Source organism: Vicugna pacos, chromosome 20, assembly GCF_048564905.1.
Source record: "Vicugna pacos chromosome 20, VicPac4, whole genome shotgun sequence".
Taxonomy (NCBI): domain Eukaryota; kingdom Metazoa; phylum Chordata; class Mammalia; order Artiodactyla; family Camelidae; genus Vicugna; species Vicugna pacos.
The window spans coordinates 39,345,095-39,369,636 of record NC_133006.1 but is presented as its reverse complement, the minus strand read 5'-3'; the positions used below and the strand labels follow the sequence as shown (position 1 = coordinate 39,369,636).

The window sequence follows — 24,542 nt, the reverse complement described above, 5'->3', positions numbered from 1 at the left end:
CCTTCTCCCGCTGCGTCGTCCTGCCTGTTGTGGGCTGTCCCTCCAGCTGTGCCTTTGTTCCGGGGACCGCAACCTTCTTGAGCTGAGTAGGACGCCCAGGCGTCTTGGAGCACGCTGCCTTGCTGTCCGGTGCGGTCTGGCTGCTGGAGCCAAGATTTGCGTGGAGAGGGGCCGGTGCTCTGGCTTTCCTGGCCCCGCGCAGGGGCTGGCAGCTCCCAGTCTCGGGGGGGACTCGAGGTGACGGCTAGGGTTCTCGCACGTGCCCTCCAGACGGCCGCGCCTCTGGCCAGCCCTTCTGCCGTCGGTCGTCCCCGAATCTCTCCCATAGGACCCATGGCTCTGCGGGGCAAGGGGACAGCATGGTTTTGGGGGGTCAGGCCCCAGTTCCGCCCTTATCAGTCACGTGGCCTTGAGCAGGTGGTCTGCGTCTTTGAGAGCCCGTTTCCCCAGATGGGCGGCGGGTTGGGAACGGCGAGTCCCGTGCGTGGGCATCCTGACGCTGAGGTAAGACAATGCGCTGCACCGCTTAGCAAACTGGCCCGCGGCCAATAGTCCATATGTTTTTATGTCAGCAAAACATTCTCCACTTTCTAAGAATATTCGACACCTGGCACATGACAAAGGAATCTGAGGGGACTTTGGCCGTTTGGACTCTGAGGATGGAGAGGTGCTGGGAATGAGATTTGACCTGACACCAGGCCTGAGGTTCAGGGTGTTGTCTCCACACACCCTTCTCCCTCTGCTGCTGAGGACAGACTGCGTGCTGTTCTGGTGGAAAGTACTTTCTCAGGGGACCCTGGCGTTTGATGGGGGAGATGCTTGCCTCTGCCTTCTCTGTTCAGAGTTTGCTGGGTCTGTTTAACCTCCTTCTCCCCCCATCACCTCCTGACACCTGAAGCCAGTCTCCGAGCCTCATCTCACCCCAGATCACAGCCTGGAGCCGCGCCACCTGGCTGACCTATTTCTGTGGGTCTTCTTTTCGCCCTGGGAGCGAGGGTGGAGACAGCCTCCTGCCACCCCTCAGGCTCTCCGCCTTCTAAGGTCCCCAGTCCACTCCTCCCTCTTCCTACCACGCCCTCAACCCCTGCGCTCTCCCTTTTTCTCAGCGTTTGTGAGAGTCTCCCTCCTAATTGTCACCACTCCTCTGGGAGCCGCGGGACAAAATGGAGCAAAACCGTACAAATTACCAAGAGTGCTGCGACTTCCCAAAGTGCGAGTCACAGAAGTCATCGGGGCTGCCTTCGGGCTTTTGATGTGCTGGGATCTGAAACCATAGCAACTGCGTCCCCTGGACATCTCGTTGTGCAAACCCCAGCCCCCCGGCACCATGCTGGGGTCCCTGCCCTGCGTATCTGGTCCAGGGAATGTTCTTCCTCCTTTCTTCTGATGTTGATTCGTTTTAAAATTTGTCAATACAGAATCTGTGGATTCCAGCAGAGCTGCTCCATATTTTCTGTAATATTCAGTACCCGATGTTTCTTTATTCTCCCTGATTTAAAAAAATTTTTTTTGCATGAAAGACAATTTTCAGTTGAGAGATTGCAATTACCACCACCAGGTGTCAAAAACTGTTTTCTGGAATATCCACACAGCTCACTTGTAGGAGTGATGCTGGTTGACTTGCTGGCTCTGCTTCGTTCCCAGGCCAGTGGGCGAATAGAAATGAGTCATACCTTTCACTTAGAGAATTTTGCACTTTATAATTTCCAGAATGCCTCCACATGCATTATCTCATTTAAGTACTGAACAAGCTCTGTGAGGCAAATGAGTTATTGTTACCTCCCTTCAGCCAATGAAGAAAATAAAATCAGGGAGGTTACTCATCCATTCGAAAGAAGTGTTGGCCACCAGCCACATGCTGTGCCCAGTTCTGGGCACCTAGGATATGAAAGTGCGTGACACAGACTTCTTGTGCTCATGGAATGTGCATTCTAGGGAAGGAGACAGATGATACATGAATAAATTCAGCGTAACGCCAGGTGATGACAGGTGCTGTGGAGATCTGGCCAGCAGGCATGTAAGGGGATGGGGAGTAACCAGATACGCTGTTAGGTGGTTAGGGAAGCCTTTCTAAGAAGATATTTGAGCTGGCAGACATGGGAAGTGAGAGAGAGAACGCTCTAGTTCTCTAGAGTAAGAGCATCTTACTGCTGAAGAAGTAGCAGGTGCAAAGGTCCTGTGGCAGGTGCGTGCTCAGCATGTTCACAGAATTACCCAATTGAAAAATGTCTTCAAAGATATGAAATGAAATCCGAGTAAGCCAGGGCCAGAATCAGGGTGGACTTTGTGTACCACCCTAAGGATTCTGAACTACATTCTGGAAAGGCTTTAGCTCCTAGAGAGAGGGCCTTAGAGGGTTATGTACTAGGGATGGCATCATCTGATTTGTGTTTTAAAAGCATCATTGTGGCTGCTGTGTAGAAAACAGGCTGAAGGGGCAAAGTAGAACCAGAAAGACACATTGGGTGCTTACTACAGTAGTTCACATAACAGGTGGCAGCTTGGATTCTGATCGATTTTGAAAATGCAGCAAACAGGATGGCCTGGTGTCTTGCAGGAGGGTGTGAGAGTAAAAGGGGCGACAAGGAGGGCTCTAAGCTCAGAGGAAGAAGTCAAGAAGTGATGCGATATGATGTTGTCAGCTAAAGGCAGGTCCAGACCTCCTGATTGACCTGGCCCTCCCAGCGTTCTTTCCAGAACATTCTGAGCAAGGGTCAGTGAATAGCAGGGCTCTTCCTCTGGCTGGGCACTTATCCCTGTTGCCGTTGTGAATCTTCTAAGAAGCGATACAACTGCTCCAAGACTCCCTCTCTCCCTCCTATCAAAGCCACTTTTGACCGTAGATACTTATTGCTCCTTTCTGACTGGAGAACTATAGATGGGAGAAATTAGCACATTATTGCTGTGTAAGCTTTTAATTAATCTCAAGGACATGTAGGGGACTGGGGGGAGCTTTAACTGAACATCCAATTAAATATAACACTTAGTATTTGTAATATCCTTAGAAGCCCTTTAATGAACTTTAAAATTGTTCGTGTGCAATGAAAAGATGCTCAGTCTATTGCTAATTATCAGAGAAATGCAAATCAAAACAACAGTGAGGTATCAGCTCACACCCATCAGAATGGCCATCATTAAAAAATCTACAAATAATAAATGCTGGAGAGGGTGTAGAGAAAAGGGAACCCTCCTACATTGTTGGTGGGAATGTAATTTGGTGCAGCCACTATGGAAAACAGTGTGGAGATTCCTTAAAAAGCTAAAAATATCATTACCATATGATCCAGCAATCCCACTCCTGGGCATATATCTGGAGGAAACTCTAATTTGAAAAGATACATGCTCCCCAATGTTCACAGCAGTGCTATTTACAATAGCCAAGACATGGAAGCAACCTAAATGTCCACTGACAGATGATTAGATAAAGAAATTGAGGTGTATATATATAACGGAATATTACTCAGCTGTAACAACATGCATGGATCTAGAGATTATCATACTAAGTGAAGTTAAGTCAGAGGAAGAGTAAATACCATATGATTATCACTTATATGTGGAATCTAAAATATGATGCAAATGCATTTATTTACAAAACAGAAACAGACTCACAGGCATAGAAATCAAACTTACGGTTACCAAATGGGAAAGTGGTGGTAGGGGGGATAAATTAGGAGTTTGGGATTAGCAGATACAAACTACTATATACAGAATAAATAAACAACAAGGACCTACCGTATAGCACAGGGAACTACATTCAATATCTTTAATAGCCTATCATGAAAAAGAATGGATATGTATGTATAACTGAATCACTGTGCTGTACACCAGAAACTAATACATTGCAAATCAACTCTACTTCAGTAAAGTAAATAAATAAGCAAAGACATGAGGGTGAGGTTAATAGGGGAAAAATGATCCATGTGCAAATGTGAACTGTATAGAGAGTGCTCTGATCATCCCAAAGGCTTATGAACATACCTTGTAGATAATAGACGTTTGGTAAATATTTAGTGATTTTTTTTTAGGTGGATATCGAGTTTTGGCTTTTTCTGGAACACACACATTTCCATTCTTTTCCTAGTATTCACACCTCACTTTCAGATGGCATTAGTGTTGGTGTTTCCAGTACTTTGCCAATAAGGAAATGGAGATGGGAAAAGTGGAAAATGGAGGCACTTCCTGGCTGACACCACTGGCTCCCTGCTGATGGAGCTGGGAGGCTGCTGGCACATCTCCGGGCTGAATCCCAGGCATTTGCTCTCAGGAGTCTCACCCCTGCTGCACTGTTGAAAATGTGCAGACCTTCAGCCTATGCTCACTGTCTAAGATCTTCTTTGGCTGGATTTGTCGACACTGTCAGGTCAGGATAAAATCTGGCCATATCTGGTAACTTTTGAAACTTTCATGGTTTTAAGAGACAAAGGGTTTTCCCAAGTTGTCATCTGAAGTAGGCAGAGTTGCTTTTCCAATCACATGGATATCAGAGGCTCCACCTGCTGCAGCCCGGTGGCAGCCCGTCCGAGCCATCATCTCTTCTTCCCTAATGGCATTTTGTTTAAGGCAGGACCACAAAAACGAAATGCCATTCCCTCTTAGATGGCTCTCCCACCCACAGTTAACGGTCCATTTGTCCCTTTTTGGCCCTGCCTGGTCCCACTCACCAGGCTCTCCATCCGGGAAAAGGAAGAAGAGGGACCCCTGAGATGGAGGGGACTCTGGCATCTGTGAGTTGAGCCCCCGTCACAGTGGCTGCACATCCTTCCAGAATGCTCAGGGAGACTTGGTGCAGGCTGGCTACCTGTTTCCAAGCTTGGTTGGGTGGACTTTCTTCTTGGTTCAAAAGGGCTATAAAGCAACACCTTCCCTTTTTCTTACGTGACAGTCACTTCCAGCCTTTCCCTTGTAGGTTTCACGTTCGATGCGCTGGGCTTCCAGGGGGCGTCCTAATCTCATAATACAGCGGAGTTCCGAGAGCGAGTGGTCCCACACCTGGAGGGACTAGGGAAATGCCTTCGTCAGCCTGGGTTTGCATTACCTGAGGGCTAATTATTTTATTCATGGTTTATTTTGTGCTGGACTCCTTCCTTGAGGGCATTTGAAGGCTACAAAAAGAGAAAGAAGAAAGTTCAGCCCACTAATCGCACTGATTACTCATGGCTTTGGTGGAAGGCTTTGTGGGGAAGGCGCTGATGTTCTTAGGTAGTTTGAATAATTACTCATGACTTTCTCTCATTCTTATTCTCCTTTTGACTTGGTTTGTCTGAGTTTTGGCAATGCCAGACAGGAAGAGAGAAAGGAAGGGGAAGACCGATGTGGGTGAACCGGGATACGGCACCTGGTGGTACTCACCGTGCACGGGCCACAGCCCCCTGAACTGAGTGCACAGTGAGGTCCAGCGCAATCACCCATCGAATTGGGACCAGACTTGTCCCTCCACGGCTGCGTGGTGGATTCTTTTATTACCGTCGTGTTTCCTCACCTCTCTTCTACGCAATTCCTCTCACCTGTCTTTTTCGGTCCTCTAAGCCATGACTTTGTGTCATTTCCGTGCCCAGAAGAGGCTGGACTTGATCCAAATAAACCACATACCCCGTGTCAATCTGAAGTCCACGGGCAAGTGCCCTCGGTGATTTCCTGTTCTCTCTCTAGCCCTCCTCACCTCTTTCCCGAGCCCGCTGCTCCCGAGCTTGTTTGCTGGTCTCATCAGTCTGTGGTTGGGGATCCCGAAAGAACCGAGATCTTGTGACTTGGACGTGAGGACTCACCCCCCATGTGGACCTGCTGTGCTTCAGGGAAAACAAAATGTTAAGTGAGCAGTTTAGCTTGGACTTAATCGGAAGGCAAATCAGTAACTCTACACTGGGAGCCTCTCTCCATTGTGTTCTCAGGAAAACAAAGTGAATCACCGGAGCAAAGAATGTCCCCTCTGGTGCTGCACCAATAATGAAGCATCGTGTTTTGAATTAGGAGAGGGAGGGCGGGAGAGGGCCTGAGAAACCTCTGGCTGTCACTTTGTTCATTCCTCTGCCTCCCCCTTCCTCCCCTCAGATGGATCCTGGGATAAGAAGCTTCTCCTCCAGCCTGTTTTTTCCCCTAAACTCAGCCCCGCAGCGAAATGACAAGGCAGCGGAGTTTGACATGGAAATTATTGCAGAACGAATCCAAGATGGCTGTTTCTCGGGGAATAGTCGATGAGGACTTGTGAGAGCCCGAGCTTCCAACTCGGCCCAGATATGTTCCCCTTGCTGTACTTGTTAATGAGTAAATCAGGACCAAATGAAAAATACGAATGAGTGCGTCCCACCCATCTGTCACGCTGGAATGGCTCCCAGTGCCCTTCTGTCTTTCTAACTTTGTATTGTCCGTTGTCACTGTCACCCGTGAGGACCCAAGAGCACTTTGGTGGGTTGGAGTCTGTTTTATTCTTATATATAAAACTACCTGGGAAATTACATTGTTCAGGTAAGGATTATGCATCCGGTTAACTCAGAAGCCACATGGTTTTTTTTTTTTTAGGAATGGGAAGATGGGAACCATAAAGCATGATATTTCCCGCTCTTTTCAGCCTCTTTTAGGTGTTTCCTGCTGTGATTTCTTTTCCCCTTTTCCTTCCACATCGTACATTCAAATGCTTAACCTGGGTGGGTCTGTGGTGGTGGTTTTAGCTGAGGCTTTACCTTTGCCAGTGAGCGCTGGAGCCCAGGAGGGCTGAACACGTCGGCACCGCTAAGCTCAACAGGGACCAGGAGGGCTTGGTGCCTCAGAAAGGGAAAGAGCTTCTCCGAGAACAGCCCCGGGTGAAGCCTTCTGTTGTGTTTCTGCAAGGATGTGGAGATCCAGGTTTTGTCTCTGAAAGGACACCCTTTCCTGTGTTCGGGTGTTCACATGGCACGGCTGTGCTGCGGGGACCATCTTGCACTGCATGGGGGCCTTTTCCATCTTGCTTAGAACACGGCAGCCGTGATCACGTGTGGGTTAGAACCCCAGGTCTTAGGCTGACTGGGAAAGACTCAAGTGTCTGGCCCTCACTGCGGTCAGGCCGGGCCGGCCGGTGCCCAGGGAAGCGCAGCCCCATGGCCTCCAGGTGGCCGGTTCCCTCATTCAGGGAATATGCACTGGCCACCTGCTCTGGGCAGGTGCTGTTCCAGGCACTCGAGACACAGACAGGGACAAAACAAGGCGCCCTGCCCTCGTGGGCGCACGTCGGAGGGGCCCTCAGTACCAACACGCCTGTGCTTTCTTTCTCTGTGGCCTCGGGTTTGAGGGCCGTTAAGGTGAAGAGGGAGGCTGGTGTGCAGCTCCCCCCGCCGGGCTCCCCGCAGTCAGGCCACCCCAGGCTTGGACAGGAGCATGAGAACGGCCTCTTCCCACGTCCCGTGTTTGGCAGGCTCGACGCTGCGCCGTGAATAATAGCAGGTCATCTGATGCAGTGTAACTGAAGAGCAATATGAAACCCCTGTCACCCTGGGAACCGGGGCAAGACACCAGCCCATCAGTTCCTTTCCACTTTTAAATCTTGAACGTTTCGTTAGAACCAAGCAGCTCCATTGTCATGGTCAAAAGTCCACTGTGGATAAAGGCAGGATTTAGTGTTGATTTAAGCTGCCACCCAAAGAGAGAAAGCTGCCCGACAGAGCTCAGTTCGCAGTCACTTAAGGGCTGCTTTTTCCTTTTCGTGGCTTTTCTACGCTCTTGCTCTGTCTCTGCAGAAGCTGCGATGGAAGCGGTAGGATTTATTGGCCAGGGAAGGGTGTGTGGAAGGGAAGCCCTGATGGGCGTGATCTTGATCAGGGAGTGCTCTTTTTTTTTTCTTTTTTTGTATGCATGTATTTTTACTGAAGTCTAGTCAGTTTACAATGTTGTGTCAGTTTCTGGTGTACAGCACAATGCTTCTTCATACATGAACATACATATATTCATTTTCATATTCTTTTTCACCATAAGTTACTACAAGATACTGAATATAGTTCCCTGTGCTGTACAGTGTAAACTTGTCTCTCTATTTTGTATATTATTAGTTAGTATCTGCAAATCTCAAAGTTAGGGAGTGCTCTTAATAAAAAGAGTGCATTGTCTAGAACCTTCTAGCCCTGCCGGGCGTTGTCCGAGTATTTTGGTGCACCAGGTCTGATTTTTCTCTGCCTCATGGTTGGAAGTGACTTCCCCACCTATTAAGGGTGGTCATCAAATCAGTAAACAGGCATAGCAACCTCTAATAAGGGGGTTATTGATATTACATTCTATCCTTGATAAAAGGACATCATCTTCGTTTCCAGATTTCAGGCCACTCTGCAGGTACCGCAGGAGACTGAGAACAGTTCAGTCTGTTGACAGACTGAAAAGCAGCCGTGTCTGGACCTCCCAGCCTGCGCCGGGGTTCTTGCCTGCGTACTAGATGCCTGATTTTCAAAAAAGGAAACAATAGCCGTTGGATTAGAGTCCCTCCCTTTCCGCCTTTCCCAGGATCCCTTCCGGCGAGCAGCTTGCTCTCTCATCAGTGGTTGGTTTTCAGTCTCTCCTGCCGCCCTCCCCACTTTGTTGACCTGTGAGGTACCCTTTTCTCCTCCTGACTCTTGGTCTACAGTATCTACTTGTCCTTCTGCTGGTCTCTCCTGTGACTCCCCTGAGTTAACCTCCTTTATCATCAGACTCAGCAAAATGTTTGTTGCGAACCTTCTGTGCATCAGAGATGGTGCTGGGTATGTTCACGCAACACTCAGTGATGCTCCAGCCTCTGAGATACCTTGCAGAGCTTGGTCCTGAGGAGGGTGTTGAGCTAATCGCCCTAGTTTGGGGGATGGGCTGTGTTTAAACTCTGATAGATGGTTATTAATGCCTCCAGCATTGACCTTGGGGAATCTGTGGCTGAGGAGACAAAGAGGAAAAACAAAAGGGAATGAAAGAAAAATGTAGAATAGATAAACAAGATTATATTGTACATAGCACAGGGAAATATATAAAAGATCTTGTGGTAGCTCACAGAGAAAAAAAAATGTGACAATGAATATATGTATGTTCATGTATAACTAAAAAATTGTGCTTCACACTGGAATTTGACACATTGTAAAATGACTATAACTCAATAAAAAAAGTTAAAAATAAAAAGAGAGAATGAAGGTGGAAACAGTCCAGATGTCCACCAATGGATAAACAGATAAACAGAATGTGGCATGTACAGACAGTGGACTATTATATAGCCAGAAAAAAGTATGAAGTCCCGATACTAGTGATGAACATTGAAGACATCATGCTAAGTGAAAGAAATAAGTCTCAAAGCGTTGTCTGATTCCATTCATATGCAGTATCTTTAATATGCAAATCCATGCAGATAGGACACAGATTGGTGGTTGCCAGGACCTGGGGGGAGGGGTGAATGGGGAGCTACTGCTTATGGGCAAGGGTTTTCTTTTGGGGGGCTGAAAGTATTTTGGAAGCAGGGGTGATAGTTGTACAACATCGTGAATGTACTGAATGCCATTGAGTTGTTCACCTTAAAATGGTTAATTTTGTTATGTAAATTTCACTTTAATTTAAAAAAAAGAATGAAAGAGAGAAAATGTCAGAGGTCCGTTTCTCTGAATCAAGAATGAGATTAAAAATCCATTCTGCCTTTCCTGTGCATGGTGACCTTGTGATACGGCTTGAGTGTAACTGAAGTAATTTGAGCCGATTAATTTCTTTCCTCTGCTTTTTAAAATGTAACATGCTTGGAGTTTGCACCCCGAATGCTGGAGCAGAGCAGCGTGAACATTGGTATTCTGGGCACACAGTGCTGCTGCTTCAGAAAACTCACCTGGACAGAGGGGTCAAGTCCGGCCCCTAGTTTTGCTGTTTGTGTTCCGGAAGATGCCCCTGGGTCTGGAGGAAAGATTGCTGGAGCTTGAGTCCTAAGTCTGAGTTCTGTTCTGGCCCCTTTTGCCCAGTGGGGATACACAGTCCTGGCTCCTGCATTCATTCAACAAACATTCTTGAGCCCTCTTGGGGATGTGAAGGTGACAGTGGCATTGACCCACTTTTGAGAGGCTTACAGTCCAGCAGGTGAGGTAGGCGGCCCCGTGAACAGCTGGTCATCTTAGTATAAGGTCTGGGCATAATTTCCACCGGACGTTGTGGGAACCTAGAGCGAGGGTTCCCGACCCAGTGGTGGGGTGGGGCGGGTGGAGAAGGAAGGCAATTGAGGAAGGCTTCCCGGAACTCAACCTTAAAGGAAGATTTAAAATGCTGCTGATTACGCACTAAGTGTTGTAAGTCATGGTTAGAGTTCTAGCAAAAGAGGGACACTCAACACTGCATAGAAACACATTTTATAATAAAAGAGTTTCAATTTGGTATTTTCGCCCAAAGCATTGATACTTGGAGCAGAAATCGGAACGCTGGTGTACCTCCCCTTATTGTATGGCTTCACTAAATTGTTTTTATTTAGCATTCCGTAGGAACACCAAAGCACTTGCAAAATTTCAGGCCTATAGAGTCTTCATCCCAGAGGGGAGGGAGAGAAGGGTTTTTTTTTTTAATTGAAGTGTAATTGATTTACAATTTTGTATTGGTTTCAGGTATACGGTATAGTGATTCAGTATTTTTGCAGATCATACTCCATTTAAAGTCATAAACTCTTGGCTGTGTTCCCTGGGCTGCACAGTATCTCCTTGTAGCTTATTTATTTTATACCCAGTAGTTTCCACCTCTTAATCCCCTCCCCCTATCTTGCTCCTCCCCCCACCCCCTCCCCACTGGTAACCATTAGTTTGTTCTCTGTATCAGTGAGTCTGTTTCCATTTTGTTATATTCATTTGTTTCATTTTTCAGAGTCCACGTATAAGTGAAAACATACAGTATTTGTCTTTTTCTGTCTGACTTTATTTCTGAGGATAATACCTCCCAAGTCCATCCATATTGTTGCAAATGGCAAAATTTCATTCTTTCTTACGGCTGAGTAATATTCCATTGTGTGTGTGTGTGTGTGTCTGTCTGTCTGTCTCTCTGTCTGTCTATCTATCTATCTACACCACATCTTCTTTATCATTCATCCGAAAGATCTTTTAAAGGGCAAGGTAATTATATAGGTAAGGCAAAGGCATGAAGTCCAGGGGAGTGTAGTAGAGTGATTTAATGTCTCCCAAGAGTAGAGTTTGAGGTGGGGGAAGGTGAGGGCTGAGGCTGGAGGGCGGCTGGGGGGATGGGATGGAAGGCTCCAAGCAGGCAGGTCACGAGGTCAGACCTGTGACTGTGGTCCTGGCTGCAGCGTGGAGAACAGATGGACGAGGAGCAAAACCGGAGGCAGTGGGACCAGGCTCTGTGCAGGGCGGTGGCTGTGGAGGGAGCAGGACAGGAGGGTGCCGTCCAGATGGGAGTGTTCCCTGATGTGCTCTCTAACACAGTAGCCACCAGCCACGTGTGGCCCCTGCACACTTTTAATGTGGCTGGTGTGACTGAGGAACCGAATTCTTCATTTGCATCAATTTAGATTGAATAGCTGCAGACGGCCGGTGGCTGCTGTACTGGACCGCGCCGCCCTGAAAGGTGAGGTCAGCAGGAGCCGGCAGCGAACTGGCCAGGTGGGCCTGATGGGGTGGACCGAGGCAGGGCTGCAGGGCGCCTCTGCTGGGGCGATGATGAGTTTCATTTTGGGCTTGTCGGGGCACAAGTGCACAAGGGCATCTGGATGGAGATGACCCGGCGGTAAGATAAACACATTCCTTAAGGGAGAGCAGCGGGCTAGAGGTGGCCATTTGGGAGGCATCAGCATAAAATAATAGTTCAAATTGTAAAAGTGAGTGGCACAGGGAAAGCCCTGAGCTGCCTGTGGCCTGAGAGCCCAGCTGATCCCGTGGTGATAATGTTTACTCTGCCCACCTACTGAGAAACGCACGAGAGCATGTGTGTGACAGTCCCTGTAAACGCTTCAGTCGTGAGGCGGGTTTTATAATATCTTTAGGAGTTGAGAGGAATGTGTCCCAAATGGTATTTTCCAAACACAACAGATAAAGCCTTCAAATTCTGGAAGTGTTGCAAGCTAGATAATCCACACAGCCCTCTGGCTACAATTCGGCCAGATCCAGGATAAACAGAGGCGAGGATGTCCACTGCCCAGATGTCAGCGACTCAGAGACATCGCTGAGTCTCCCGTGGCGTTGTTACTGTAAGCAAACAAACACAAAAGCCGGTTTCTGGGAATGCACATCCCGACACCAGCGCACATCCCGAGACCAGCGCGGGTCCGGGCCAACGGGGGAGAGCGGTCTTAGAGGTTCCCACATGAAGCCAGGGCCCTCCAAGTCTCCAGGAGAGACAAATAATTCCAAATTGGTCATGTTCCTCACAGAAGCAGTTTTTGGTTTTTTTTTTTTTAAGGAAAGCAACAGAAATTTAAACACTTGGGATGAATTTCAGTCGAAGATGACCTTAAAATTTCCAAACACCCAAAGAAGTAAAACCCCCCAAATGAAAGTCATCAGAGGAATGAGAGGGCCATGCAGGTGACGTTCCCCAAGGATCTCACATATAAGAAGATGGGCACCAAGTTAGAAAAGATAAGACAATGATGTAGAAACACAGAGAATGGAGAATGGTATAAATAATACATAATAGTAACACAGGACAAGGGAACATGGAAGATGACAAAGCGGACCACAGCAGCAGCAACTGTTGGAAAATTTTTAAGAAGTCATTAAATGATGAAATAATGTATGATTTAAACTATACGTTAAATACTAAAGAGAGAACTGGTGAACTTGTAGTTCTCTCTTTAGTATTTAACGTAGACAGGTCTAAAGAGAGTGTCCAGCCTGGAGATGAAGAGGTAGGTGATAAAAATGTGCAGCTGAGAGATGTAGAAGTTTGGGGAGAAAGTACAGCTCAGTGGTAGAATGCGTGCTTACCATGCACAGGGTCCTAGGTTCGATCCCCAGTACCTCCATTTAATTAATAAATAGACATAATCACCTCTCCCCAAAACATTTTTTAAAAAAACAGATGTGGAAGTTTGAGAAAGTCTAATATAACATCCATCTAACTGTCATTGTCAAAGGAAACGGAAGTTAATGCAGGAGAGACCATCTTTGATGAGCTAATGGCTAAGACTTTTGTCAGAACTGATGGGAGGTAGAGAACCACAGACACACAAAGGCCACTGTAATCCGAGTGGAATAAACAAAAGGAAACACACAGCTCGGTGTGTTGTCGTGAAGCTGCAGCACACCAAGGACGAGGACGCAGAAGCAACCAGAGAAACCAAGTCATCAAAAAAGACATGATTAGTCTGACACAATGAATATAGACTTTGATTTCTCCTCTCAGTCACAGTACATTTCACCCAATATTTCTGTGCAGTCAGAATCAGAGGTGTGTCATGAACCCCAGTGTTCACAGCAGCCCTGTTTACAATAGCTAAGACATGGAAACAACCTAAATGTCCACCAACAGATGACTGGATAAAGATGTGGTATATATAGACAATGGAATACTACTCAGCCATAAAAATGAATGAAATAATGCCATTTGCAGCAACATGGATCGACCTAGAGATTATCATATTAAGTGAAGAAAGTCTGACAAAGAAAAACAAATATCATATGTTACCACTTATATGTGGAATCTTAAAAAAATGATACAAATTTTACTTACAAATCAAAGATAGACTCACAGACATAGAAAACAAATTTATAGTTACCAAAGGGGAAAGGGCAGGGAAGGGATAAATTAGGAGTTTGGGATTAACAGATATGCTACTATATATAAAATAGGTAAACAATGAGGACCTACTGTACAGCACAGAGAACTCTATTCAATTCCTTATAATATATAATGGAAAAGAATCTGAAAAAATGTATGTATATGTATAACTGAATTGCCTTGCTGTACACATGAAACTAATATTGTAAATCAACTACATTTCAACTTAAAAAAAAGGGTGTGGGAGAGTCTTGAATTTTCTCTTTAGGCATTTTTGACTGAAGAACCTGTTCAACTTTTCTTATTTGCAGAAAAAAATGTATGTTGTGTATGTTGGTGTTACTGAACGTAGTCTGATCGCTTCTTTATAGCAGTCCTTGGAAGCAGGCAAAAATGGGGCTTCTTTGATATCAGCGAGACTCCGTCAAGGCGGCCCCGATTGGGTTGAAGCCTCTCCTCGTGGCGCACGCTTGCTGGCTTCAGCACTGAGCGCGTGCTCGTGTTGGCTGAGGTCCACGCCCTGTCCCACTCTAGCTCGGTCCCTTAGCGGTAAGGCCCATGTGGTGGTGGCTACTGAGCCGACGGTGATGTCAACACCTGTATGGGGCTATGAACAAAGGTTCTAAGGTGAGGTTTTCACAACAGCAATAATGACGTGGTTAACCCTTATGACTAATGACGACACGTAGGCACTTATTATTGGTCCCAAAGCTCTTTATAGGATCCGGGCTGAGTCTGGTCTTTAAACGTCATTGGGAATGGAAGGGGAGCCTGAGGGAGTTCCTTTGTGGTGACTGGACAGTTCTGTATCTGGATTGTGGTTGTGGTTATAGAAATCTTCACATGTGATCAAATACTGTAGAATCATATACATATATACCCAAAGGAGTGCACGTAAAAACTGCTGGGATCAGAGAAGAGCCTGCCATGTTATTAAGGTACTAATGCCAGTGTCAGTTTTCTGGTTTTGCTGCTGCCCTGCAGTTATATAAGATGTTGCACAGGACCACTCTGCTTTAAAAAAAAAAAATTGGGTAGGGAGGTAATTAGGTTTACTTGTTTATTATTATAATTTTTTTATTTAATGGAGGCACTGTGGCATGAACCCATGACCTCATGCATGTTAAGCATGTGCTCTACCACTGAGCTATACCCTCCCCCCTACTTTTTTTTTTAAATCTATCCTATTTTTGCAACCACATGTGGATCTATAATTATTTAAAATAAAAAGTAAAGTTTGGGGGAAAAAAGTCATTTAGAGCATGGCAGCCAGGAAAATAGATTCTTCTTGATATTTGTGGCTCTCACAGAACATTAATGTGAATATTTCGAAATATTTGGTGAACCCTGGCAGGTAAAGAGTCATCTGACGGTGGTTAAAAAGTGAGTTGGGAGTTCAGCTCAGAGTCTCTATTACTGGTTAAGGTTGCACCCTTGCAACACAAAAGTCAAAAGGCCACCATTGTTACAACACTTGGAAAACTAGCCAGAACTTTCTGTGTTGCCTAAAATTAAATAAACTTTACCATGAAAAAGTATTTACACTTGTCAGTGGAATGGTAACTTTTTTAAGAAAGGGTTTCAAGCTTTTCAAGTTTGGTCTGTAAGTGGAAGCATTTTACATTTGGAAAATGTAGAATTTATTGTGGACTGAATGTACAGTTGACCCTTGAACAACGTGGGTCCACTTCTTGGGGAATATTTTTTCAATATTAGATATTACAGTACCACATGGTCCATGGGTGGTTGAATCCATGGATTTGGAGGAACTGAGGATGTGAAAGATTGACCCCCAAGTTGTTCAAGGGTCAACTGTAATCCCCTTCTCTGAGCTGCACTGAATGAACCACTGAGTGAGTTCAGTTATTGAGAAAATAATGAATATGTGACTAACTCTTAAATATATTGAGATTGTTCTATTCTTGTCCCTCCTTTCTTCTCTCTTTTATATTTGCATTTGAAGTAGGCGGTGTCTTTTTTTTCTCTAGGCAACTGTAATTGATATAATTCATACTTTATGGGATGATAGAAAATGCCTATATTAAAATATCTTTATTACAATCACATTAAGCAGTAGTGAGAAATAAAAAGAAAATGACCTTCAGCACGATGAATCAAGAAAAAGCGAATCACAAATAAACAGAATTAGAATGAGAAAAACCCTCTACGACTTAGCGATAACACATACGGAGTAGAACTCTTGTTTTTAAAAAGCAGGGGAGTACCAGACACCTCATCACAGGAGGCCGCTTTTGGGTGGAGGTGGAGGGTGCTCCGTGGAGCTATGGGTCACATTCCAGTTTTTAAGTTTGGTGCTGGCCCCTTGGTGCTTTATTATTATGCTTAATTTCCTCCATAAGTCACCTATATCTTTTTGTACGTATACTATTATATAATTTACACGTATGATCTTAACCCAGTAACGTTTATTCCTCAGGGCTGTGGCTCCTGCCTGTTGGCCAGAGGTCTGGTGCTGGTCTGAAATTTCCACTGGTAAAGTCTGAGGCAGAGAGAGAGAACAGAGTGAGTTTTATAAGACTAAACGGATTCAACCTCAAGGATTTGTGTCTATCCTTCGGTTATGTCCTTCCTACTTGATTTGCTGTTCAAAGGACCTTTAAAAATAAAACCACCGAGTTCAAAGGGTGCAGTCTGTTGCCTTATTTGTTTTATTGTCCTTACAAGTGGCAAACGGACACAGTCAATGCCCTTGGGTGAGGTCATTACTGTTAAAAAAATGTTTTCACTGGTCCTTGAAATAAAAAATTCTAGGAATTCCTGCCTCAGAGAACACAGCACTGTATCCAGGAGCCAAGCCCCGGGGCTGGTGACATGACAGTGGTGTCACTTGCTGCCCTTTCTGCAGAATGCGTCTCTCCCATTTAAAGAGCTTTTATAGAGGAGGCGTTCAGCAGCTGTCTCGAAAGACTTGTGAGTAAATCTGAAAAACTCGGCAAACACACACTCTCCACCCAGAGAAGCTAGATTCTCAAATATCAGCTAATGATACTTACAACTAACGTGAACTGCACACTCACTCTACCGTGGACTGTTCTGTACAGATGGTCTCACTTAATCTTCACAAATGTTGTTATTCCCACCTAACAGGTAACTGAAACTGACTAATACCTTGCACAGCGTCACCTAAATAAGAGAAGGCGGAGCTGGAATTCAAAACCATTTTGGCAGCTTTAAGCACATCGTCCACACTCCTGGCTGCTACTTATATGTATTGCACATGTGGCACCAGCTTTGAGAAGCCAAGTGCAGGGGCTGCAGGATTGGTACTGAGCACTGGATTCAGAACTCAGTCCTCTCTCGTATTTCTTGAACTGCCTGATGTTTAAGGAGCCCAGTTCACAGAGCTTGCAAGGGGACTGCTAAGCTCACTGGAAACACGACTATTTGACTGTTGTGGTCTTCCAGTGCACACATTCCTGCCTCCCTAGAGACATCATGAGAGGTTCAGGAGGTGATAAAGGCTTTAGGTGGGAGAGCTTAAAACGAGGTGGGTAGCAATCCGAGACTCATGGGGGCTGAGAAGACCGTGAATCTTCCCCCAGAAGGATGAAGGCAAAGCAGAAGACAGGTTAGCGTGCTCCGAGATTCGGTGGAGGAGAATGGGGGAAAGTCACAAATAAGGCACTGAGTTCTAATTCACACTGTAGTAAAATGCGGGCTCTGAACTACACTGCTAGTTTCTCATTTTTAGGTTCTTTCTCTCTCTCTTCACATCTGTCTGTGAGCGTTTGCCAGGATTCTTCCTTAGTCATACATGTCGCCTCCCAGGATTTCAAAATCCCTTATCCTTAAGAACTGCATGTTTCTCCCCTTCCCGGCAAGGTCAGGCTCCTCTTCTCTCTTCCTCTCCCTCTCTCGTCCTCTCCGGCCCTCCCTCCTCTTCTTGGGTGAGTTGCCGGTTACCGGGTAACAAATCACCCAACACATAGTGGCTTCAAACAGCCGTGTACTGTTACTCCCTCTCACAGTCTTGGGAAATGGCTAGGTTCAGCCGAGTCTCGGTTCCCACGCAAGGGCTCTCACGCGACTGCCCTCAGCTGGGAGCTGAGGTCGGTGTCATCGCCCTGGGCGGGACATCCCCGCTGGCGTCTTCATCGCATGTCTGGTGCCTCGGCTGAGGTGGCTGGAGACTGACTGGCCATTCCCCTCCGTCCCTGACTCCTTCCTTCCCCCTCTGTGTGCTAACCACAGCACCTCTCTACATGGTTACCATGGACTTTTCACAGCACAGAGGTTCCGGGGTAGCTGGATTCTTACATGGCAGCCGTCTTTCCCCCAGACTCGCATCCCAAGAAGCAGTGGAAGGGAGCTGAAAGCTTACGGCCCAGCCTCGCAGGGCACTCGGCGCTGCTGCTGCCTCCTCTTATTCCAGAGTTCACAGGGCCAGCCCAAGGCAGAGGGACCGCCCTAGGGTGCGAGCACGGGAGCTGTGGCTTATTGGGGTGGGCGCGCCCCTCCAGAGACTAGTGAACATACTTCTCACTTATTGAAATGTCTGCCCCTTTCTTATTCCTTATAATTGAAAAGTCTTACGTCACTGTTTTATATCTTGCTTTGCATCCATATTTTTTCTTCCTAACGGTGGCTCCTGTTGAGGACGATGGCAAGGCTTCTCTGAGGAATTCTTAGGCATTCTTTCAAAAGAATCTTGAGACTATGCTTTCACTTATGATTAAAATTTCAGCACCCAAAAGGCCCTCTAGGGAAGCTTTGTGACTATTTTTCAGAAAGTCTGTTTGGGAAATCAGATTTAATTCACTTTTTAACCACTGATGATAACATATCAAACTTGAAGGCAGATCAGTTTTAGAGAAAAGCAATCCACCCTCATGTGTGGGTGTCCTTGGGTGAACTCCCCAACAATCTTGCTTTTCATGCTTGGCCACTAATTAAAAAACCTGTTCTCTTCTTGGGACTGAACCATAGTTTACTTTCTGGCTGGACTTTCTTTTTTTTTTTTTTCACTTACATTCAAGCTCTTCCACAAGCCAAAGCTTATTCTTTGCCCCTCTCCCCAGCAACTCCCCCGCAAAAGGGATAACTGGAATCTAAAAGATTTGTTGCCTGGTCACATGGCAGTTTCAGAAATTCTTTGTTTAAAACCTCGGACGGATGGAGGGCTTAACTCTCCCGAGCTTCCGCAATGCCATTGAGGTCTCAAGTTCTTATAAAGAGTTATTGGCTTTTTTTTTCTTTTTCAAAAGAAGCTAAATCTGCAAAGCTTTTCTCTGGTGATTATGGAAAACAGCACATGGGGGAGAAAGTGGGCAGTTGGAGGTGGCAAATATCTTGATTTTTTTTTTCTCTGCCCACAAGTCCCAGAAAAACTCAGCATCAAGGATTCATTTGCTCATGAGATTTCACTGTGGTTGCCACTAAGGAAAAAACTCCTAGAAACTGTAGGGCAGACGGGCTTCTGAGCTCTGGGGAGAGAGGACCTGTGGTGGGAAGCCAGGCGCTCCTTTCCCCGTTTACAAGGATGAGAGTTAAGCATCCGAGGTTGATAGCGTCTCTCTCACACTGAGCTGGATCCAGCCCTCTGATAAATGACTGAAGCATGATCAACAGCAGTTGGGGTTTTCCATAATTTGCCTTTAAGCAAGGAAAAGATTTCATTTAAAAAGAAAAACACCTTTTAGATGCAGTCCTTTCCCAGTTTTTAAAAAAGCATTCAAAAATAGCAGATTATCCTGTTGGTGAATTCTTTCTGCATCTCTGGCCTCAGGCTTGGGTTCCACATGCAGATTAAATGGAAGCTTCACAGCAACAGAGGGTCCTCCGCTCAGAGTCATTCAGCCCTCAGTTTCTTCCAGTGGACTTTAGAGCAAGATCTTCTACGAAGCTTTCCACTGAACCCCTGAGCAAAAATTTCCACTGGACATGAGGCAAAGCATGTGGGCCCTTGGGGCCTGAGGCCCAGGCAGAATGCACTGCCCACCCCTCTCCGCCACCACCAGGACCCCCGTGAAGGTCAGCTCAGGGCTCTCCTTGGTCTTGTCAATCTCTTGAAAACAAGAGAATGAACCAGCCTGGGGGCAGAGCCTCAGGAAGGAAGGGGGGCTGGGCAGGGACCACGGGGCCAGGACAGGCGTTCTCAGTCACCGTTTCCTGAATTCTGACAGCTTCCCCGTGAAGCCCTCTTCATCCCATCCGTGCAGGTGGGGAGACCTGAAGCCAAGAGTTTCAATAACTTGCTTTCATGCACCTTGGTTAAACTCAGTATTTAAAGTCTTTCCGTGGAATCTAAGAATTTTATTTAAGCCTTGGGTAAAATGAAGGATTTTCATCTCAGCCCGTCTGACAGCCTCGCCAGCGGTCCTTTCCTCACCCTCCCCACCCTGGTCCCTCGAACAAGCCCGCGGTAACCGGTAACCCGCTTCTGAAGTAAAACGGGGGAGCTTTCTGGAGGTGAGCCTGTGGCACTTGGCCGAGTAACGACAGCTGTCACTCTCTCTTGTTTGATCCTATAGTGGAGTACGACCAGGAGTTCTCCCCTCGCCAGCGGCACCACAAAGAGTTCAAGTTCAACCTATCCCAGATTCCTGAGGGTGAGGCGGTGACGGCGGCAGAGTTCCGAGTCTTCAAGGACTGTGTTGTGGGCAGTTTTAAAAACCAAACTTTTCTTATCAGCATTTATCAAGTCTTGCAGGAGCATCAGCACAGGTATGAAGGCTCGAGGCACCCCAGAGGGTGGGGCTGGCCCCCGTTTCCCTCCCTGTGGTCCCATCACCCCGAGTATGTCTGTGGAAGGTGGCTTGGAGTTCAGCGGCGGCGCCCCAGCGCGCGCAGGGATGTGTCACCGGTGGTGGCGCGGAGCCAGCAAGCAGACTTCTTTTTTGCTAGTCAGTTGAAGATTTTCCAAACAGCTTTCTTCTCCGAAGCAAGCCAGTGAGTGGAATTTACTAAGCACCCTTTGTGATCAGAGAACACATGACTTACTGGGGTTAGTATGTGCCCCACTAGCGTTTAGTCTCTGCTTTGAATGTCGGTGAGAGTGACTAACATAAATTCACGTCTGAAAATTACATGAGGATGGTTCTAAATGCTACCGATCCGAGTCAATAGATGGCTCTGTGTTTGTGTGCACAACACACACACATATGATACGTCTTTGAGTGAGTGTGTTTGTGTATGTGTGTGTCTCAAAGGTATTCTTTTTTTTAATATATGTATTTGAAAAGGCAGCATGATTTCTTTTTTTTGTGCTCTTTTTAACACCTTTAATGTGGTATGATTCCTGTACAGTAAACTACACATATTTCACATATACACTTTGATGAATTTTGATAGATGTCTACACCCATGAAAGCACCACCACAATCGGGATAGCAAACATCTCCATCACTCCCCTCGAGGTGCAAATTTCGAGTTCCCAGTTTATCCCCTCCCACCCCCTCTCTTCCCTGGTAACCGTAAGTTTGCTGTCTATGTCTGTGAGTCTGTTCTGTTCCGTAGATAAGTTCAAAGGTATTTTTATCACGTGGACTTGAGGAAACCAGGGACTTTTTTCTCTGTGTCTGTATTCTTCTCGTTCCTGAAATGAGGCCACACCATTTTACAAAGAACAACGGGGAAGTGTGTCCCTGGGGCCGCCTAGCAAAGAAAGAGAAGCTTCCACGGAGTGACCGTTAGAGGCCTGGAAAGGCTGAGGGGTGAAGTATCGCAGCGGTGGGTTCCGTCCTGCTGCACCCAGAAAACAAGCTCAGGGCCTTGAACTTGCTGAGTGTCAGGGAGCAGGTGAGCGGCTCAGCCAGGCCGGAGCACCTGCAGCCAAGGCTGGTGAGCGCGGCCCGTGGTCCTCCTGGGCCGGAGGTGGGGACTCGGCCCGGAGATGACAGCCTGCTGACCGTAGGGTAAATATGAAGATACAGTTAAAGGAAGAAGATGCAGGGGGCAGGAAGCCCTGCATTTGTGGATTCTGTTAGCTTTGGTCTTATACACCAAGTTCAGATTCTTGCTTTTGGTCCTGGAAATCTATGGACTTCCCAAGAAGGTCCAAAAGTTTGGAGCAAGAAGGTCCAAAGGAATGAGTTTGGTTTCTCCTCCGCTGACGGATCTGTTTACAGGTCTGTCACAAATACACGCGCTAAAATAACAACCCACGTTGACTTGCCCCATCAAAGGCTTGTTTTGAGCACACTGCCAACATCGGGCTCTGAGGCACGCTCATGTCTGTAATGAGGGAAAGAGAGAAGGAGGGCCAAGCCGGGCTCTGGGGTCACTCCTTGGACTGGGACACTCACACGGATGATTGTACATGAGTGCTTAGCTGGGGCAGTTAAATAATCAGTGAAATCCAGCCGCTGTGGTATCTTTATAACAGACCCCGCTCTCAGAATGGCAGGGAAGTGTCCCGCTGTCTGGCTTTCACTCCTCAATCAAAGCATGTTCAGCGACTTAACTGTTAAGGTCCTGTTTCGAACAATAAATTATTGGTTGCTGGATCTTCATTGCTTTCGCTGTTTCAGAGAGCGTTGGTGTTCAGTGGTTCCTTGGAACCGCTTCAGCTGCTGACTTTCAATCTGCCTAATGACACCCCCACCTTCCTCCGGCAGGAATCACCTCCTGCTGGAGGGTATTTTTCTGGAATACATGGTTTTCTCTGTGGTGCAGGAAAAGCGTTACAGTGAAAACACTGGATTGGAGGTTTTGTGACTATGGAATTTTTTTCAAAATTATTATTATTTAGAGAGAGAGAGAGAGAGAGAGAGGAGAGCTAGCAGACGTTTGTAAGGTTTATATTGAACTCCAGCCAAAAATGCACAGCTGCCTTGGGCTCAAGTTGGTGGCGTCATGCCTCCTCCGGGCCAGCAGCGCACTTGGAAAGCAAACTCCCAAACGGTCCCAACCTTTGATGACTCTGTCGAAGCAGAGCTGTGGTCGCCCTGCCTTCTAGGCTGGGCGTATTTGGCGATTGGATGTGTTTCCTTTCTGTGCGGAGGGAAGCAGAAATACTGGGAGAATTGAGAGACTGTCGTGCTTTTGAAGAGTTCCAGGTTGGCCAGGAGGAGATTTTCTTTGCTTATCGGTGGCCCGGTGCCCAGGCTGCCTGCGGTCTGCTCACGTGCTGCCAGGGGCCTCTATGTCGGGCTGCGGGGCCCCTTCTGGGGAAGGTTCCGTCTCCCCGTCTGTATTGTGTTGGGGTGTCTTGGCTGAGACGGATCCCCCAATGCGTGTGAAGAATTGTATTTGTCTAACCCGAGTATAAGTGAAATTTGTGGTATTTGATGGACTGACTTAACAAATGTGGGTCTTGCAAAAGAGTTGGCCTCCTTGAAAAAGAAAAAAAAAAAAAAAGACAGGTTTTCCCATGCTGAGTCATGCACTCAGCTGAGGCAGAAGAAATTCTGTGCTGGGCCTCTTGGTGTAAAAGGCGGCCAGGAAGCCCAACGCGGGGAGGGTCAGAAAAGATTCTTGGAAGATAGGCCATTGCTGTGAACTTTGCAGACACCGATTCCTCTGAGTAATAAGAAATCATTGGACCAGGTAAGTTCAAAAAAGTGATGGCTTGAACAGATGGTGCTTTGGGTAAGAATAGGGAAATATTTGGTACATTAGTCAAAACCTGAGAAAAAGCTCTGGGATAGAATCTATGTCCTGAAAAGATCTGGACCAGCTCGTAGAGGGAGGAATGGGACCAGCAACCCCTCCTTGGGCACGACCCCAGCAGATCAGCACAGGTGCCCTTTGCAGTCGAGTTTTAAATTTACTCTGTAGTACGCTGTAGTGTTGATCTTTTAAGATGAGTTTGGTGTTAATAGCTGGTGTTATAAATTGCGATGTTTTGATGATGATGCTGGTGGAAACTGGCATTTCTGGAGAGCTTAGAGTTTGGGAAACACCTTCCCACGTGTTCCCTCATGAGGATTCAGCCCTGACCCCATCAAATGGTTGCGCAGGCAGGTTGCCTCTTAGAGGATGAAATGGGGCACAAATGGGTTTTGCTGACTCCATATTATGCCTAAACTGTTGTCTGCTGTGTTTCCCAAAAGTCACCCCGATGACATGGGGACAGTCCCAAGAGGAAGGTCAAGTGCCAGGAAGAGACCCACCTTCCATCTCCCTCACCTTAGCGTGGATGCGGACAGCTTGAGGATGCTTCTATTTGGATAGCATACAAGAGACCTCTGTTGGGGGTGAAAATGTGTCCACTGGAATTCAGGCCCTGCTACTTCGGCTTTCGAGGCCTTTCAGTGGGAAACCTCTGCAAACCTTCGTTGATCCGTTGGCCCACCACTGCTCTGTTAGCAGCTTTTCTAGGGGAGAGGTGTGGAGGAGAAGAAAGACTAGAAACAAATGATGCAAAAGGACTTATACTTAGTCACGTGTGGTGTCTTTGTCCGCGTACTTGGCCATTTTCTCCTATATCTCGTGCACACTAAGCTGTCCTCATACTTGGAGGGTTAAGGCCGGCCTGAATAACTGTCAACCTTCGGTTGTCATGTGTAGCCGTGTGGTGGTAGCATGTCGCTCTTCATAACCTGAACTCACGCTCTTTGATTTCATAGCACCTTTCTATTAACAGTGCAGCTTGGGGGCCTTTAAAGAATATTATTTGCACCTACATTTCCTATTTGGTTAAAGACATTCTTTGACTCTTCTTAATTCAGTTTTGTATACCTAGAAGTCAAAGTCAAAGAGCATCCCCTGAAAGCTAGCCAGAGGTTTTCTTCAGTGTCTGGAAGATGGTTTTGTTGGGTACGTGAATTGGCCACACCTGCCCCTGCCAGTTTTGAAATTCCATGTTCTCCTCTGTACGTTTTGGCAGTTGTGTTGCTTAGCAGTGAAAGTCTGTCTTCCGAGTATGTGACAATTTACACACACGGTGCAGTCTTCTAGAAGGCATTGAA

General features: G+C 46.7%; 1 protein-coding gene and 1 long non-coding RNA gene across 2 annotated transcripts in view; one reads left to right on the top strand and one right to left on the bottom strand.

Annotated features, from left to right (window-relative positions):
- Positions 1-24,542, top strand: part of BMP6 (bone morphogenetic protein 6) — a 131,869-nt gene that overhangs the window by 85,489 nt on the left and 21,838 nt on the right. The window contains exon 2 of the mRNA XM_072945701.1: positions 20,163-20,355. Within this exon, the coding sequence (XP_072801802.1) occupies positions 20,163-20,355 (193 nt within the window). The remainder of the gene's footprint in view (positions 1-20,162; positions 20,356-24,542) is intronic.
- LOC140687822 (uncharacterized) lies at positions 16,078-17,851 on the bottom strand. Its single transcript, XR_012062432.1, has 2 exons — positions 16,686-17,851; positions 16,078-16,171 (listed from the first exon to the last, which is right to left on the bottom strand). It is a non-coding gene; the product is annotated as an uncharacterized lncRNA (long non-coding RNA).